At 41.8% G+C, this 17,056-nt stretch overlaps 1 protein-coding gene across 1 annotated transcript in view; it reads left to right on the top strand.

Moving 5' to 3' along the window:
- Nucleotides 1-17,056, top strand: part of POLR3B (RNA polymerase III subunit B) — a 134,641-nt gene that overhangs the window by 117,128 nt on the left and 457 nt on the right. Inside the window, exons 26-27 of the mRNA XM_065407048.1 lie at nucleotides 113-226; nucleotides 7,114-7,287. Coding sequence (XP_065263120.1) covers nucleotides 113-226; nucleotides 7,114-7,287 — 288 coding nt within the window. The remainder of the gene's footprint in view (nucleotides 1-112; nucleotides 227-7,113; nucleotides 7,288-17,056) is intronic.

Raw genomic sequence — 17,056 nt, 5'->3', positions numbered from 1 at the left:
CTGGGTTATTTCAAATTGCTTTGCTGCTGTTCCTATCTAGTAGACTGTTTCATATCTTAGGGTAAAAATGAGCTGACCCAGAAGATTGTGTTTATTGTTTTTATTCCTTTAGAGAACCCTTGGAAGCATATATCTATTTTGGCCCTGTGTATTATCAGAAACTAAAGCATATGGTGTTGGATAAGATGCATGCCAGAGCTCGAGGCCCTAGAGCTGTCCTTACCAGGTATTGTTGAAGAATGTGTGCAGAGTACTTGCTGTATAATCAGAAATGTGCTAAATTCACTAAGCAGATAAAAGATTAAGGTGGTTTGTCTCTTAGTAATTAACATATTTTATGTTCCTCGTTTAATATTATTTGTGAAAAAAACCAAAACTCTTGTGGAACTGTGATAGGAGGAAGTTAGTTTGCAAATCCAAAGAGTGCTTCATAAAATTCAAGTTGAGGCTTCTACTCTGTTCTTAACTCATTCCGTTGCATCTGGGGAAATGTAGACATGAATCACTGGGTGATGTTTTTAACGTAACAGATATAGAACTATGGTGTTGTTTAAGAGCATTGCTCTCCCTTTTTGTTTCAGTCCTCACTGGCATGTTAAAAGCTTTTTTTCCTTCTGTTTTTGATGTAACTGTAGTGTTCTCACAACACAGTGTGTGAATGGAAGAAAAACTTCCTTTGATATTGGAGCAGTCACTGGTATTTTTACATAGTACAATTAATGTTGTGACACCAACTTTTGCCCTTTAATATGAAATGAATGGATTGGCTACAATTTAATGTAAACACCCCTGTCTCTTTCCTCCTCCCACCCAACCCCAATCCCTGTGGTATGGCCAAGAAAGATCTATACCCCAAGATGGCATTTACCAATCCGTGACCTTTCTGTTCTTATTCAGCATGGTGCTTGTTGGCAATTTCAGCACACCCTGCAATTCATCAGTGTCAAAACTTACAAAGAAGCCTGTGATAAGTCTCCATTTTCAGCTGTTTCATTAAAGATCTGATAAAGCTTCCTCAGTTCCCGTGGTGCGGCTATCATTGCACTAAATATGAATTCTCCAGTCACGTTTGCTTTCATCTGGCTTTCTCCTTGAATAAACATGGGCAAGTCTACACTACCCCGCTACATCAGGAGCAAAAAGGGTCAACATTGGTGTCTTTAGTTTCAAGTTTAGGAGTCAGAGGATGTGTTTGAAAAAGCATGTATGTAATGCAGTATGCTTCCAGAGATTTACTACCTCCATCTACATCAGGGATCTCAAATTCAAATCACCACGAGGGCCACATGAGGACTAGTACATGGGTCTGAGGGCCGCATCACTGACACCTTCTCATATAAAGGTACAAAAGCCCCCCACCCCTGTTGCCCCTGGCCCCGCCCCCACTCCACCCCTTCCATGAGGCCCTGCCCCGCCTCTTCCAACCCCTTCCCCAAATCCCAACCCTTGACCCGCCTCTTCTCCACCTCCTCCCCTGAGCGTGTGGCTCCCCGCTCCTCCCCCCTCCTTTCTGGAAAGTGCTAAGCAGGCGGGAAGTGCCTGGAGGTAAGCAGAGGAGCGGGGACATGGCACGCTGCGGGGGAGGGGAGTTTGGCGGCCGCAGGAAATAACTCTGCGGGCTGCATATTTGAGACCCGTGGTCTACATGTTCAAGGCCTCTGAAATCTTTTACTTTAATTGGATTTATCTGGCTTCGTGCCCTTGAGGCCAAACAAAGACTCATCCCCTTCAGCTATAGTCCATATGGCTGCTCATGCTGCTCAAGTTGATAGGCCAAGAGGATCCATCAAACCTTATTTCACTGAATCACTTTGCTTGGAAGTGACCTCTGGTGGATTACCTTGTCCATCTCGCTGCATCATAGTAGGATTGCTTGCATGATCCCTAAATCCTGTGAGACAGCTAGCTGTCCAGTCTAGTCTTGAATATCACTAGCGAAGATGATTCCAAAATCTCTTCTGGAACCCTATTTACCTAACTAGCCCTGCCTTGGTACTTATATGCACCCACCTAAATCTTAGCACCATTACCTTTTGATCCGTTCTTGTTAATGAATTACAGCAATTGATCACTGTCCCCTTTATAACCTACCCTCACATACCTGCATAATAGTCCATTTCTGCTTTTATCTGGCTTTCCCCTTGCTTTTGAGGAAACTAGCAGATTGTTCGATTTAAGCTGCCTTATGACCACCAGTCTTAGAAACTGTTTTTCTCCACTAATTCATCCTTTCTTATTACCATCACCTCCACTAAGAGAATGAGTTCCAGACTTTCATGTTTGTTTCTTTATCCATTGCATTTTACAGAGGACAGAGTGAACTAACTGTATCTTAAAATGTGAGTCTGTGCTTTGAATAGTACTCCTATAAAAACGACATTTCATTGTGGGGTTCACTGGTTATTGTCTCAATCATTTCCATATCAAATGTGCTTAGTTTTGCTTTGTAAAACTCTCTCTTTACAACTGTGGAAAACTCCACCTGGGATCCGAGAGTCAAAGCTGGCTTCTTTCCTTCTTGAACATCACTAGTACTAAAGATTCTGCAGATTAAGTGATGCCCACACACATCTGTCTAGCCTCATTGTCTTAAACATCCGTTTTTGCTTTTTTACTATTGCTATGCATTGAGCTGATGTGTTCATTTATCTCCTTGATACCTAGATTTTTTTCCCCCCCATGAGCAGTTAGTTAAGGTAGAACCTGTATATATGTATATGGCTAGTCTAATATTTATTTATTCTAATGTGTATTATCTTGCATCTGAATTTAATCTGCTATTCTGTTCTATATAGGTTTTTACACCATCATTGTAGGATTTGAGGGCCTTCCAGTAGTGCATTGAGCAACGTGACTAACATCTGTCACATATTTGTCCTCTTATCCTTTCCCCAGGGAGAGGTGTGTGCGCAGGGGAGTATCTTGTTTTAGTGTTTGTTTGGTTAAAAACAAAAAAGAGAGAGACCGAGCTATATGTTTCTGATAGAGAACGCAAGTCACAGAAGTGCACCTTGCCAATGGAGCAGGAGGTGGGAAGGTCCTTAGTTCCTGGGGGAGTTCTTTTCACCGTCGGAGTGGCCCCTGAGAAAGCTCTGTCTCCTGTACAGGTCAGCTTCACCCTCATCGTAGAAAGCTCCGTTGTGCCAGAGGAGCGAAGTTGACTCGGAATCAGACCCTTTCTCCCCTGTTAGACTAAATTGGTCAGTTTCAGAAAGCTGTGTCTGTGGGAGCAAAATGTCACTGCAAAGAAAGAGACCTGACAGCAGCTGGTGTATGAATATAAAGGCTTCGAGGGTTAGGCAGTGTCCCTAATTTTAGGCTCATCCTATCCTCTCTGCTCTATGGCAAAATGTTTGGGGTTCATGGGTCTCCACCCCGAGACATAAACGGGTGCCAAAGGCCCCAAATAAAACTCGCAGGCAGCATCAAAGAGGAAGCTAGAATCCTATTGCCCAGTCAGCTCCATATATTATGTAACTACATTTACTTTTCTATGCAGGAAATCGGTGTTGGCGCCTCTGCCGGTTATTTTCTCTTCTTGTGTGCGCACACACACACATACAATTATCAGGGTGAATAACTCAGTCCTAGCTTGTTGCCTGCTTGCATTTTGAAATAATCAGACACACCAGTTTCATAATGCATTGTAAGAAAATAATTTGGTAATACTGGTCAGTGTTGCCCTCCACTCCCCAAGGCCTTGGAGCAGTGTCCCCTCTCTTCCTGTCAGAGATATGAAGGTCCTTTCGATAACATCCCCACCCTTGAGGCCCAGCGATTCAGCCAGCTAGCACTGTTGTTTAACAGGTATCGGTGATCACTGTTGAGCAGAGCGAGACATACTTTCATCCCCCGGGGTTGAGTACCTTTTCCTCTGCTGGCCTAGGAAGCAAGAAACAGGGCAAGAAATTGAACCCAGTCTTCTGGATAATGCAGAATAGTGCCATTCAATTGTTGATCTGGGTTGAGGTTTTTAAAGTAAATAAACATTGGAGTTAACTGCTTGATTATTCCAGTTCTAACGGTCACAGTTAAGTAAACAATATCAGGATCAGCTGGCCCCAGTTTTTCATTTAAGGATGTGGTTCTTTTACTTTCAGTGCTTCTGGTGCTTTCTGGTTTTATTTGTTTCTTTTTGTTTCTTGAAATTTGAAATGTTTTCTGTTTTTCAAGCTTCCATGTTTGGGTCTCTTGAGCCACTGTTTAGAATGCAGAAAGGAAGTAATTGCTAGGGACAACAGCTGAAGTGGCTGGGTGGATGAAAGAGAGAAGGAACATGCAAACCCTTTATAAATATTATATTTTATAATATTAAATAACACTTAAAGGGGAGGGGAGATTTCAAAAGCACCCCAGTGAGTGCGGAGAACAAGTCACATTGATGTCATGTAGGCTTTGTGCTGCTAGCTCACTTACGAGGTTTTGAAAAACCCACTCTCTGGGTAAAATTTTCTAAAGCACCTAAGTCCCATTGACTTTCAGTGAGACTTAGGCATCTGTGCCAGTTTTGAAAATGGGGGACTTAGGTGCTTTACTCTGTATCTTTAAAGACCATAGGTTTCTAAGGACTGGAAAGGAAAGAGTGCACATAGTTTTTCCAGAATCTCATTATTCCATTAACTGGAAGGGGAGTTGTGGGGTCTCAGAGGCAGATTTTCAAAGGTAGGTAGGCACATAAAAGATGCAGATAAGTGCCTAGTGAGATTTTCAAATGTGCTTAGGTGCCTATGTGCACCTTGAGGTGCATCTTTATTCAGATTCCTTTCAAAATCTGGCCCTCACAGCCTTGCCGGATAAGCGCCGGGATCAGTCATTAAAGCGGCGTCTGAGCAATGAAGATGCCACCATCTGTGTGTGAGAGAACTAGGATGTTAAACTGTAAACAGATTCTTCCGATTGTCACAACAAGGAAGAAAATGAAACCAATTACATGAATGGAAGGACAAATTTGAATTGCAAACAGATTAGCTTTACGTTCCCAAGGTGGTGAGAGAAAAAAGGAAAGACTTCTTCGAAAAGTAAATACAGTTTAAACCTTGACAAGATCCATTGAATCTAGTAACTCAGATACCTTTTTGTAGTTATTTAAGCAGGATAATTAGATATTGAGACCATTTATTTTTTGACCCATTTTTCACTCTAAAATTGCAACTTTACTATGGAAATAAAATAGTTTGAATTATTATACACAAAATACGTATATTACAAAAGTTGCAGGCCCGATTTGCTAGTACACACTGGCTGCTTTATGCCACTCCAGTGATGCAAAGCATCCAGATATCCAGCTCCACCACCCAGGTTAACCTGTGCTTTAGGACCACCATAAACAATTCTTCCTATCCCTTGGTGTTTAAAGGTCTGATCCATGGCTCATTGAAGTAGAAACTTCCATTGATTTCAATGGTCATTTTGTATCCATCCCTAAACCTTTAAAATCCTTTTATCTTCTTTTAAATATTTCATGTGGCATATTCTGGTTAGCAAATTACCCAGGACAAAATAGACTATATTAAAACTGCATACAAAAGAGTTATCTTCATGGAGTGGTAAACCAGGAGTCAAGATAAAAGATTCAGAAATGAGTATTTCTTTAAGGTAAAATGCAGCCTATCTTTAACTACTTAAAGGGATTCTGTAATGATTTAGGCAATGCATATAAATTATTTTGTTTAATACATTGTTATATTTTTTAATGTTTCCATTACGTTTTTTTAAAAGTTGCTTTTTTGTCATTCAACTGCTGTTTGCAACCCAAATATTGCTGCAGTGTGCTAGTATGTGAGTATCAAAGACTGCAGTATTGCCAACCTCTAAAGGGTTCCAAAACCATGAGATTCATTTTTTTAAAAAACTTTTTTTTTAGCCAGTTTTGCATTTTGATTTGCATTCTGGTTTCAGAGCCTTTTAGAGTGCACTTGAATCACATTTTCAAGCATTTCTCCACAACCACAAGGAGCAGAAACTTACTATTTTTGTAAACAAAAGCTGAGACTTTCCCATAATCACTTGTGTTCAGGAGCTGGGTCTAAGTAAAATGCCAAATATCATGAGGTTCGTGATGAAATCATGAGTTGGCAACACTGAACTGACAAATCTATATATGTTTTGCATTTCTGCTTAGACAAACTGCATAAATGTTAAGAAAAGTCTTTTTAAATTGTTTCCAGTTTAATAATCTTTTACTAACACACATGAAAGAGAGGGAGCAGCAGGCCAGGCATTCTTCGAGGGCCCTTCAGCTTTGGAACTTGCTGTCCTGGATCCAACTAGTCCTAGTTTATTGATGTTTGCAAACATTGATGGGTGTGTTGCAAAGCCTCCTGTATTTTACTAGCTGAGAGAGACCAAGAGGACACTGGTGGGAGATCATAATATTTCTCACTGTTGTGTTATGACTTGTATTAAAGAGTGGGCAAAAGGGGATTCCTGGAATAGCTGTTTGTATAACACAGCTTTTAAAATATGTCAAGGGGCACCTAAAGCATAGGTGCTTCCTTTTAATGTGTGTTTTAAAGTGAAAGTAACTTTAAATGTCCTTTTACAGTTTTTTTTTTACTTGTAAAAAAATGTCAAATTAAAACAAACATCTCATTTTTCCAGTAGGTTTTTTTCATTTCTACATGTATCAAATGACTCATTTTAAAATTTTATCCGAGGTGTGAAGTTTTTTTTCCTAGATCCCATTAGCTAGAATACATGTCCAATTAAAAACACATCATCTGTTTTGGCTCCTGTTTCATTTAGCTGGATAATAAAACTTCAGTACTTTGAATGCTCTGTAAACATAATGTTTACTAATTTTGCATCCATGTATGTAGTTATAACTGGAATCTTGGCTAAGGAAAACTCATGTTATTTTGCATTTATTCAACTAAATCTGTGAAATAAAGAATTATGGTCCAGATTTTGCAATCCTTACTCATGTAACTGCTGCATATTACTCGTGCGTAAGGACCACTTGCATGTATAAAGGTTTGCAGGATTTGTCCTGTGGTTGTAGACCTTTAATTTAAGCCTATTGGTACTATTCCTTAGGGAATACATTCCTAAAATTTGAGGGCATATGTTCCAGAAATAGTTACTATTATATTCTTTAAATTGCTTATTTCAAAGGCAACCCACTGAAGGTCGATCGCGTGATGGTGGTTTACGTCTTGGAGAAATGGAACGAGATTGTTTAATAGGTTATGGAGCCAGCATGCTTTTGCTGGAGAGACTGATGATTTCAAGTGATGCCTTTGAAGTGGATGTCTGTGGACAGTGTGGCTTGCTGGGATATTCTGGCTGGTAAGTTGACTCATTTTAATGTTTTCCTGTTAGTGGGTTTACATCCTGATCTTTCCCTCTTATTTTACACATGCAGTATTATGTTCTGTATGTCCACTTTAAAGAAAGCCATTGAATCTTTAAATTATGTGAAGCAAACTGATTAACACAGTAAATACATCTACAGAATAATACTTAACACTTGTGTAGTGCTTTTCATCTTCAAAGTGCTTTGCAAACGTTAGTTAACATTTCCATACATTTTAATTAATCTACATCAATGACCGGGTAAGTGTAAAGGGGATGCACTCCGAATGGTCATGGGATTGGTAACAGGATATAGAGCTTTTCACTATTAAGGCACTGGTTCCTTCTGACTTGGTAGTGCAGTTATCTCACACAGTGGGAAATGAGTTAGTAGTCTATGGGCCAAATTCTGTCCTAACTGAAGTTGAAGTGTCAGAGGGTTCAAGGCAAAACAAAATCTGGCCTTTGTGGTCCATCTCTCAAAGTGGGAATAAATATCCATGTCCCAAAACTCAGTCACAGTTGGTACCTTTTGGCAGCCTGAGAGACAGTACAAGGTTGGAATTAACATGGAAACTGTACTGCCCTCTCACTCATTCTCTAGGGCAGGGGCGGGCAAACTTTTTGGCCTGAGGGCCGCATTGGGTTTCATAAATTGTATGGAGGACCGGTTGGGGGGGGGAAGGGGGAGGGTTGTGGCCCAGCCCCCACCTCCTATCTGCCCCCCCTCCCCGGGACCCCTGCCGCCCCATCCAACCACCCCTTCTTCCTGTCCCCTGACTGCCCCTGGAACTCCTGCCCCTGACTGCCCCCCCGGGACCCCTGCCCCCATTCAACCCTCTGTTCCCCCCCTGACCGCCCCGACCCCTATCCACACCCCTGCCCCCTGACCACCACCCCGAACTCCCCTGCCCTCTATCCAACCCCCCGCGCTGCCTGGAGCACCGGTGGCTGGTGGTGCTGGAGCCGGGCCACGCCACTGCACAGCACAGAGACCGGGTCAGGCCGGGCTCTGCAACTGCGCTGCCCCAGGAGCTCACAGCCCCACCGCATTGCGCTGGCGGTGGAGCGAGCGAACTGAGGCTGCGGGGGAGGGGGAACAGCAGGGGAGGAGCCTCCCGGGCCAGGAGCTCGGGGGCCGGGCAGGACGGTCCCGTGGGCCGGATGTGGCCCGCGGGCCATAGTTTGCCCACCTCTGCTCTAGGGGCTTATCTACATAGAGTTTGTGTGCCAATTTAACTCAACCAACTTAATTCAGTTGTTGCAACTCTCCTACTGGGAACAGGCTGTTTGATGGGTTTGTGTCTTAAATCACGTTAGCTTAGGTCATTTACAAATCAGCTTAAGATAAATTGATTGACACTTAAAACTAATTTAAGTGTCCATACACACAATTGCATGGATTTATCTAAATTGGTTTAAAATCACACCTTTAGTTAAAATGGTGCAATTTTGAGTGTAGACCAGGGCTTAGTTAATTGTCTCTGAGAGCTTGTCTGCCCAGCATGGCAAAGTGCACTGAAGGGTGTGATCTCTAGCGCTCTAACATGTTGTGCTGTAGCCAACCTGTGTAGACCCCGCTGGAGTGCTTTAAATGGTACCCAGTTCAGATTAATGTCGTCCTGCTTGAAATGGAATTACATCAGCGTGAACTAGAGCATGCCAGCTGGATCTACATGGGGCAGTTAGAACGCAACATGTTAGCGCTCTACAGACCACACCCCTCTGGTGCACTTTGCTTCGCTGTGTAGACAAGCGCTAAGTCATTGGCAGTGTACTGTTGGGAAGCTTGCACTGCCACTCACTGTAGCTAGCTTTGAAAATTAATGGCCGCCATCAGTCCTCCAAGTTATCAGTCTAGCACATTTCATGATACTTAATTGAATTAACTTTTATCTTTTATTAAGGGACAGTGATGAGATTTTTACAAAAAACAAAACAAAAAAACATAGGACCATATATTTCTAAGGCAGTCATAAATATTTTTGAAGGAATGCTATTCTTTTTCAGTAAGATTTTCAGAAGCGTGTAGTGTCCTTTCATACTTAAAGATTTTTTTTCTATTCTGTAGTAAAATTAATACCATACTGTTTTTTCTGCAAGTTCCAAAATACACAAAGGGCACCATTAGTAGATGGTGTTCTTAGTTGCTGAGACTGGGGTTTTTTTGTGTACTGTAATTCTACCCACATTCTCTGACCTACTCCAGTTCCCTTAATACTTTCTGTATGTTCTCACGAGCAATAGACTTTCTGATTTCCTTTTACAAGTCTGCAGGATTCTCTTCTCTAAAGCCATTTCTCCACCTAACACACCAACCGGGAGTAGATGGGTGCATATTTGTTTTGTTCATTTGTAGAGAATGTTTGTTTTCTTTTGGGTTGGAGGACCAGGAAGAGCCTGAGCTCACCTCTGAATCTCTGATCTATGCTGTACCAATTCAGTACCGCATAGATCTTTTGGAGATGTTAGTATTGCTTTAGTCTCCCATTGCCACATGCTTGTCCTTGCTAGAGAACAGAGTTTACCACTCTCCTGGTGTCTCTGGGCCAAATTTTGTTCTGGAACTAGAGTAAACTCCAGGGGCACAGGTGTTTTAATGATTGCCCCTGTGGCCGTTCCAGGGGCAGTGGTGGACAGGAAATAACAGTGAAGAAGAGCACACAGGAATGCATTAGTAGTAAAATTCAAGGGGCTCTATTCTCCTGCCCTAGGATAAAAGTAACTCTTTTATTTAAAACAGTGGGAGTTACTTGGATCCTGCCTTGGAAAAATCAGGCCCCATGTCCGCTACTGTTCTAATACTACAGAGATTTAGCTCAATACAATAGAAAGATCTGTATGTATGGTTTTGTTTGTTTTTGTTTCTTAAAAAAGCAAATGTTCTCAGACTATCTAATGAGTCCTGCTGGCTCAGGTTTTTCCTTGAGTCTTTGTGGTGCCTGTAAAGCTGATGGATTACGTCTTTGCAGGACAGAAATCATTTAAAGGGGAATTGGACTCTCCCCTATGCTTGGCACAGGAAAATTACTTTCTTCTCTGGAGAACTTCCAGCCCCTGCTAGAAAATCCTCCAAGTCTAAACTTTAGAGAAACCAAAAACGCTCTTTAACTGGATACAGGAATAAAGACAAAGACCTGATTGCACATCATATCTGTATTATTTATAAATGAATGATTTACCTTTTAGAAAAGGGAGAACCAGCTGTATCAATGTCCTAGAACCCCCCAGCCCCTGAATCCCAGCCATAGATTACTGAATAGTTGAGATCAGGTTCACCACAGACTCAAACCTTCATAATTTCCTGTGAGTCTTGCAGCGCAGAAGAGAGGGATGGGGAGATGAACGCGGTGATCAGCATCTTCTGTTTGTTGTACTTCTCTGGCTGTGGAATCTCCCCCAGATTACTGAATTTCCCACATTGCCACCATTTGTGCTTTGCCTTCCCCCGCTGGCTCCTGTACAGAGCGCCCTGATAGGTACTTCCTTCCACTATGGGAATACAAGACAAGGTACACCTGTCGGAGATGTTAGAAAGAAGCACTGATTGCTGGGGAAAGGCAGAGCACGACTAACCCAGCAAGGACGGAGCTTCCTTGTTGGAACGTGACCATCTGTTAGTCTCCCTCTAGCCAAATGCTTTCGTCTTAGGGGAAAAAAAGCATTTCTTTGCAGGTAAGGTTATGATGTCACTGTCGTCCTGGATTCTAGCCTTGCGCAAGCTTTATCGTATGCAGACTAATTGCATTTTCCTCAAGTACTGCAAACATGGAATTGGAGGCCAAAACTATTTGGAATGCAACACCTCTTAATGGTGTGGATTTGGATCCCAGATGCCTTAATTTTCTACTACGAATTTGGTGTACTGCATATAAGGCTATACAGTAGGTTGCCACGAATACATCTTTGTTTATTAAAAGCTATGGACGTTTGTCTGCCTATTTTTCATAGTATGTTATGGGTGAGGACATAGACTGAAAGTAAATCTTGCTCTTTTGTATGTGAAAGAGATGGGACGCTTTTTTTGGTCTCAGTGTCAGAATATCTTTCTTTTTATCATTTGATGTGCATGTGTTTTGCCCCAAAAGAGGGTCTCTCTTTATTTTCCTCTACTCTTGTGCTCATATAGCTGAAGTCTAGGTGGATAGTCTGAGGATTGAGGTTGTTAAACATCCATGTTCCCTGAAAGGAGCATAAAGCCTGGTCTGAACATCCCTCAATAATCAGTGATTTTTTTTTTTTTTAAGAGAGCGCGTGTGTGTGTGTGTGTGTGTGTGTGTGTGTGTGTGTGTGTGTGTGTGTGTGTGGAAGTGTCACATATAATAGGGCTTTGATCCCTGGTTCAGGCCTCTCGGTGCTGCTGCAATACAAATAAATAACAGCAGAACTACCTAGCAGCAGGACACCACCTGTTGGTTTTCTTACCGTTAATATTATTTAAACTGTTTGGATTCCTAGTTGTGCTTTTGTCATATGACTCAGCCAATGGCTATTGAAGATGTCAGGCCTTAGAAGAAGACCGTATTTGGATTGTTTAGTACTATATAATTGTTTAAATTCTAGTTTGATGTGGAGTCCTATGAGAGAAGACTAAATCATTGTTTGTGACTTGAATCTCTCCAGTTAAGCAGCTGTGTAGACATGCATTACTCTGCACGTGAATGCCAAGTGCACTCTTTGAACTTCTGTCATGATACCAAAAATATATATATGGGCCAGACTAATGAACGTGTGATAAGTGCTGTGCCCTCCGGAGCATGAAACCTGGGTTCATTTTCCAATGCCAGGCTCTGGCTCCACGGGCAAGGACGGGCCGAGAGTGTAATCTGCTTCTGAGTGGAAGGAGAACGCCTTATGTTTCTCAACAGCAACTTCTTCCACCAGTTTATGGCTCTGCTTTGTACAGCTTCAAATGCAGACATGGACAAAGATGACGGCTGCAACATGGGTCCTTGAAGGAGTTGGAGGAGGTGGGGGGAATCAGAAAGGCTACATAAAGTAAATCATTGATCCTTCTACTAGTGAGGGTGAAAAAATGAGCTTTTAACCCTTTAAATTAGTGGTTTGTTAATCAAACCCTTTTTGTTCAACTTTGTTGCAAAGTTTAAAGTTTGTAAACTGTAGGTGACGTTTCTCCCAGAGAGAGGAACCGACATTCAAAGCAATCTAATTCTGTAAAAAGCTCCCTGGTGGGGAAGAATAAGCAATAATGGGTGGTTTCAGTTATTAAATAAGCTGTATCCATCCGTAGTTGCAGCAAGTGACCTGTAATGAGCAACACAGTAGAAACTAAGTAATTAGAGCAGCTCAGAACCTTTCAACTGGCCTTTGTCAGAGACTCAAGCATCAGTGAGGCACTGGTCTGGGAAAGCTTGTAGCAACGCATTGTTCTGTAGATGACAGTAAGGGCACTAGTCGCCAGGGGAAAAAATGGTTACATATAAGATGTCCCTCTAACACGTATATCCAATCTAGGGTGGTTCAGCTGGGTTATACTTTCCTGAGGGAAGTAACAACATATTGACTTCAGTGGCAGGATTGGTTCCTCTGTGGGCGAGGAGGGACCCCTGCAGCTGTGAGTCTCTCAGTGAAGGTTTAAAAAAAAAAAAAAAATCACTATGGGTTACCAATTTAGTGCTAGGTCCTACTCCCCTTACATAGTCCCAATGAGTTCACTGACAGTTCTCTGATGAATACAGCAAACTGGGTTTGATCCTTACGCTGAAGATGTTCATGACACATAGGAGACCGTAAATATTTTGGGAGATTGTGCAGGTGCAATATTTTGGGTGTTTGAAAATTTATGGACACAGAAAATGTTGGCCTCTGGTTTAAATTCAGCCTTTGTGTAAGTGTAATTTACACTGCACTGCATAACTGTCTCTTTACACAAGTCTTAATTTGGCCCTCTAAGTGCACATCTCTTGAGTTATGCACTGCGCACCTCTAAACATGCACGCTTTCTGTGACGGGTTCGGTCACAGAGACCCCCTTTCGGACTGTTACCTGATGTGCTGAAACTACCTCTGAGCCGTTTTCCCTGGCAGCTTGGGACTTCAGAACCCCATCTTGTTGAGCCAGACACGCTAGCCTGCTATAAACACAGACCCAGGTCTAGTCCACACCCCCAAAGCTGCAGACTTAACTGAAAACAACTCAGCAAGTACTCCTGTCTCCAGCACCCAGACACCCAGCTCCCAATGGGATCCAAACCCCAAATAAATCCGTTTTACTCTGTATAAAGCTTATACAGGGTAAACTCAAATTGTCCAACCTCTATAACACTGATAGAGTGATACGCACAGCTGTTTGCCCCCTCCCCCCCCAGGTATTAACCACTTACTCTGGGTTAATTAATAAACAAATGTGATTGTATTAAGTATAAAAAGTAGGATTTAAGTGATTTCAAGTAATAACAGACAGAACAAAGTAAGTTACCAAGCAAAATAAAACAAAACACACAAGTCTAAGCTTAATACATTAAGAAACTGAATACAGGTAAATCTCACCCTCAGAGATGTTCCAATACGCTTCTTTCACAGACTAGATTCCTTCCTAGTCTGGGCCCAATCCTTTCACTGGTACAGTCCTTGTTAGTTCCAGCTCCGGTGGTAATTAGGGGATTTCTCATGACTGGCAGCCTCCTTTGTTCTGTTCCACCCCCTTTTATAACTTGGTACAAGGCAGGAATCTTTTGTCTCTCTGGATCCCCACCCCTCCTTCTAAATGGAAAAGCACCAGGTTTAAGATGGATTCCAGTTCAGGTGACATGATCACATGTCACTGAAAGACCTCCTTCTTCATTACCTAGTAGCTGGAAGACATGTACATAAGAAGGCTTGCAGGCAACAAACCCATTCACAGTTCATTGATTCTGAAGCACCTTTAATTGCTTCCACTTAACATGTTTACATAAGTAATACAAGTTTATATGTTATTCTCCTAACTCCAGACATAGAAATAATACATGCAAACAAATAGGATGAACACACTCAGTAGATCATAAGCTTTGTAATGATACCTTACAAGAGACCTTTTGCATAAAGCATATTCCAGTTACATTATATTCACACTCATAAGTATATTTCCATAAACATATGGAGTGCAACGTCACACTTTCCATCTAGATTTTGTAGGCAGACCTTTGACAGTATGAGATTGTACTGTATCAATGCTGGGGTAGATAAGGACATGTGCCCAGCCAGAACATTCCCCACAATATTATGTCCGTCTGCCAGTCTCAACTTGCCCTACCCACCACTGAGCTATGAGGTTCATTTTCCATGTAGTTCCAAGAAAGATCCTGTTAAATCACTGTACCACATCTGGCCCTGATCCCAGACTGGGCAAGGGTATGACCAGAAGCAGAAATGTCACGCCCTATAGAGAGCTCTGTGGCTGCACATGTGACTGCCTCTATTTTCTGTAACTGTTGCTATGTCCACCTCAGAAAATGGTCACCTTTCTCATAACTTTCTGTCTCATACAAATATTAACAGACAATGAGGAAAAGATGTATTGCATAAAAAATTGAGCTCTGTTTTCTTTAAAACCGTTAGCCTCAACAATCCAATTGCATAACAGTGCCTGTTGGTTCGAGCAACAATAATGCCCACTTGGAACAGGTATTCTCCGGAAACAGTTGGTTCTCTTTAGCTAACTTCTTATTATCTTCAGTCAAGTCAAGAAAGTACTGATCCTGCTTGTTCAACTCACAAATCGTGTTGGGTACAATCCATTCTTCACCCTGAATTGGAGTACTGTAGTCAATGTTGCTGTACCGCTAGCTGAGAGATCAGTTGGTAATGAAGGACTCCAAAATACGGAGCGTGTAGAGGTCAGGGCAGCCTTGAATTTCTTGAAAAATCAGTAGCTCCTGAACAGCATTATTTATTATTAAGGCTATGATTTTGTCATGGTTATTTTTAGGAAAAGTCATGGACAGGTCACGGGCAATAAACAAAAATTCACAGAAGCCGTGACCTGTCTGTGACTTTTGCTGCTGTGGCTCCATGGTTTCCCCCACCACTATGGTGGCTGGGAGCTGTGAGGTTCCCCCTCTGCCCACAGTGGCTGGGAGCTGCAGGGTGACCATATTTCCCAAAGAGAAAATGGGACACCCCAGCCGCTCGCCCGAGGCATCCCCCTCCCCCCCCCACATTGCAAGGCTGTCGCCTGTTGCTGGAACCCTCAGGAGTCTGTCGCATGTTGCTGGAATCCTGCCAGGGCCCCGCTGGCTGTCAGCTCCAGAGTCCTGCAGCCCCTGAGGTTGAATCAGAGAATGTCATGCAGGTCTCTGGAAGTCACACCTTCCGTGACTTCCATGACCTCCATGGCATAAACGTAGCCTTATTTATTATCGATAGTTCAGGACAGGAAAGAAGTGGCATGGTTTTATGGAATAACTACCGCAGACTTTGGTGTTGGCTCTCAGAATCGAGAGTCTTGTAGCAAATCAGTTCATTTTATCATCCATGCTGTTTCATATATAATCCGTGTATGCTGAATAGATTTAAATTGTAGGATTATAGATTTTTCACTCTGATCCTGAAACTGTAGCAACAAGAGTGGAACCCTGGTAGTTTAATACAAAATCACTAAATTTAATTTAAATCAAGTCTACAGGTAGCCAATTATTTTTTGTCAAGGTCCAAATTTCTTGGTTAAGGTATAGTCAAGGTCCAGACTCCAGAAAAAATAATAACAATAATTGTGATAATAAGTAAATAAAAAGATTTCAGGGTCCATTCAAAAGTGTCTGGCAGTCTGGATTTGGCTTGCGGTCTGCCTCTTTACTACATCATCTCCCCTTGAGGTTGTTTTTGAAACTTCAGTTGACTTCACTGGGCCTGATGCTATTGACATCAGTGGGCTTTGGATCAGGCCCATGACAGCAAAATCAAGTGACTGAATAAGCATTGATTCTCACCATTGTGGATACTGGCAAAACTCCCATTGACTTTGGAATGAGTCTACCAGCAAACAGCCATCAAATAGGAAGTTTAGGACCTAATGATCTGAGACAGGATTTGAACCTGCATCTATAGATTGAAAAGATTGATAGCCCATTCCAGATTCCTGAATCATTGAATTTCCTCAGTGGATTGCTTTCTAAACTTTATAAAGTATTATGGAGAACATATGAATCAAAGAATGAGAAATGGGAAAGTAGCAATGTGATATTTGAGGAAGAGTTTCCAATTCTTCATATGATGTGTAAGGTTAGAGGGAGAGGCAGTAAATACTAAATTTTATGTTGCTGGTTCTTATCTCCATGTAAGATAAAGATAAGCTGTAGAATGCTTGATTGTCTGATATTAGGCTATTGAACAAAGGGCATTTTCATTCTAATTTATTTGAAGTGCCCAGTTGCACAAATGTACTAAAAATAATTATACAGCAAACAAAAAAAACTCCTCCCTAAATTATCATAAGATTCTATTACCCTGAGTGACCAGTGGCGGGAACATTTAAAGGCTGCTTCTAATTTCCCATTTTAATTGCAACCTGTGCTGCTTTGGTTGCTTATTTGTTTGCGGAGGCCGGAGGAAAAAGAAATATTCAGCATAGTCCTATATTAGTATGAATGGATTTGGGACACTTTGGTAATGGGAGAAATCTCAGATGAGAAAACAAAGGTTGAAGGCCCCTTCTCCCTGCTCTATCAGTTTTGAAAATGAGTAAAATGGAAACTGAACACCTAGCCAAATGTTTAGAAATATTTAGATTTTGAATCCTCTTGACCACTGTTTATGTAATGCTG

Source organism: Emys orbicularis, chromosome 1, assembly GCF_028017835.1.
Source record: "Emys orbicularis isolate rEmyOrb1 chromosome 1, rEmyOrb1.hap1, whole genome shotgun sequence".
Lineage (NCBI taxonomy): Eukaryota > Metazoa > Chordata > Testudines > Emydidae > Emys > Emys orbicularis.
This window is presented reverse-complemented; position numbering and strand designations above follow the sequence as displayed.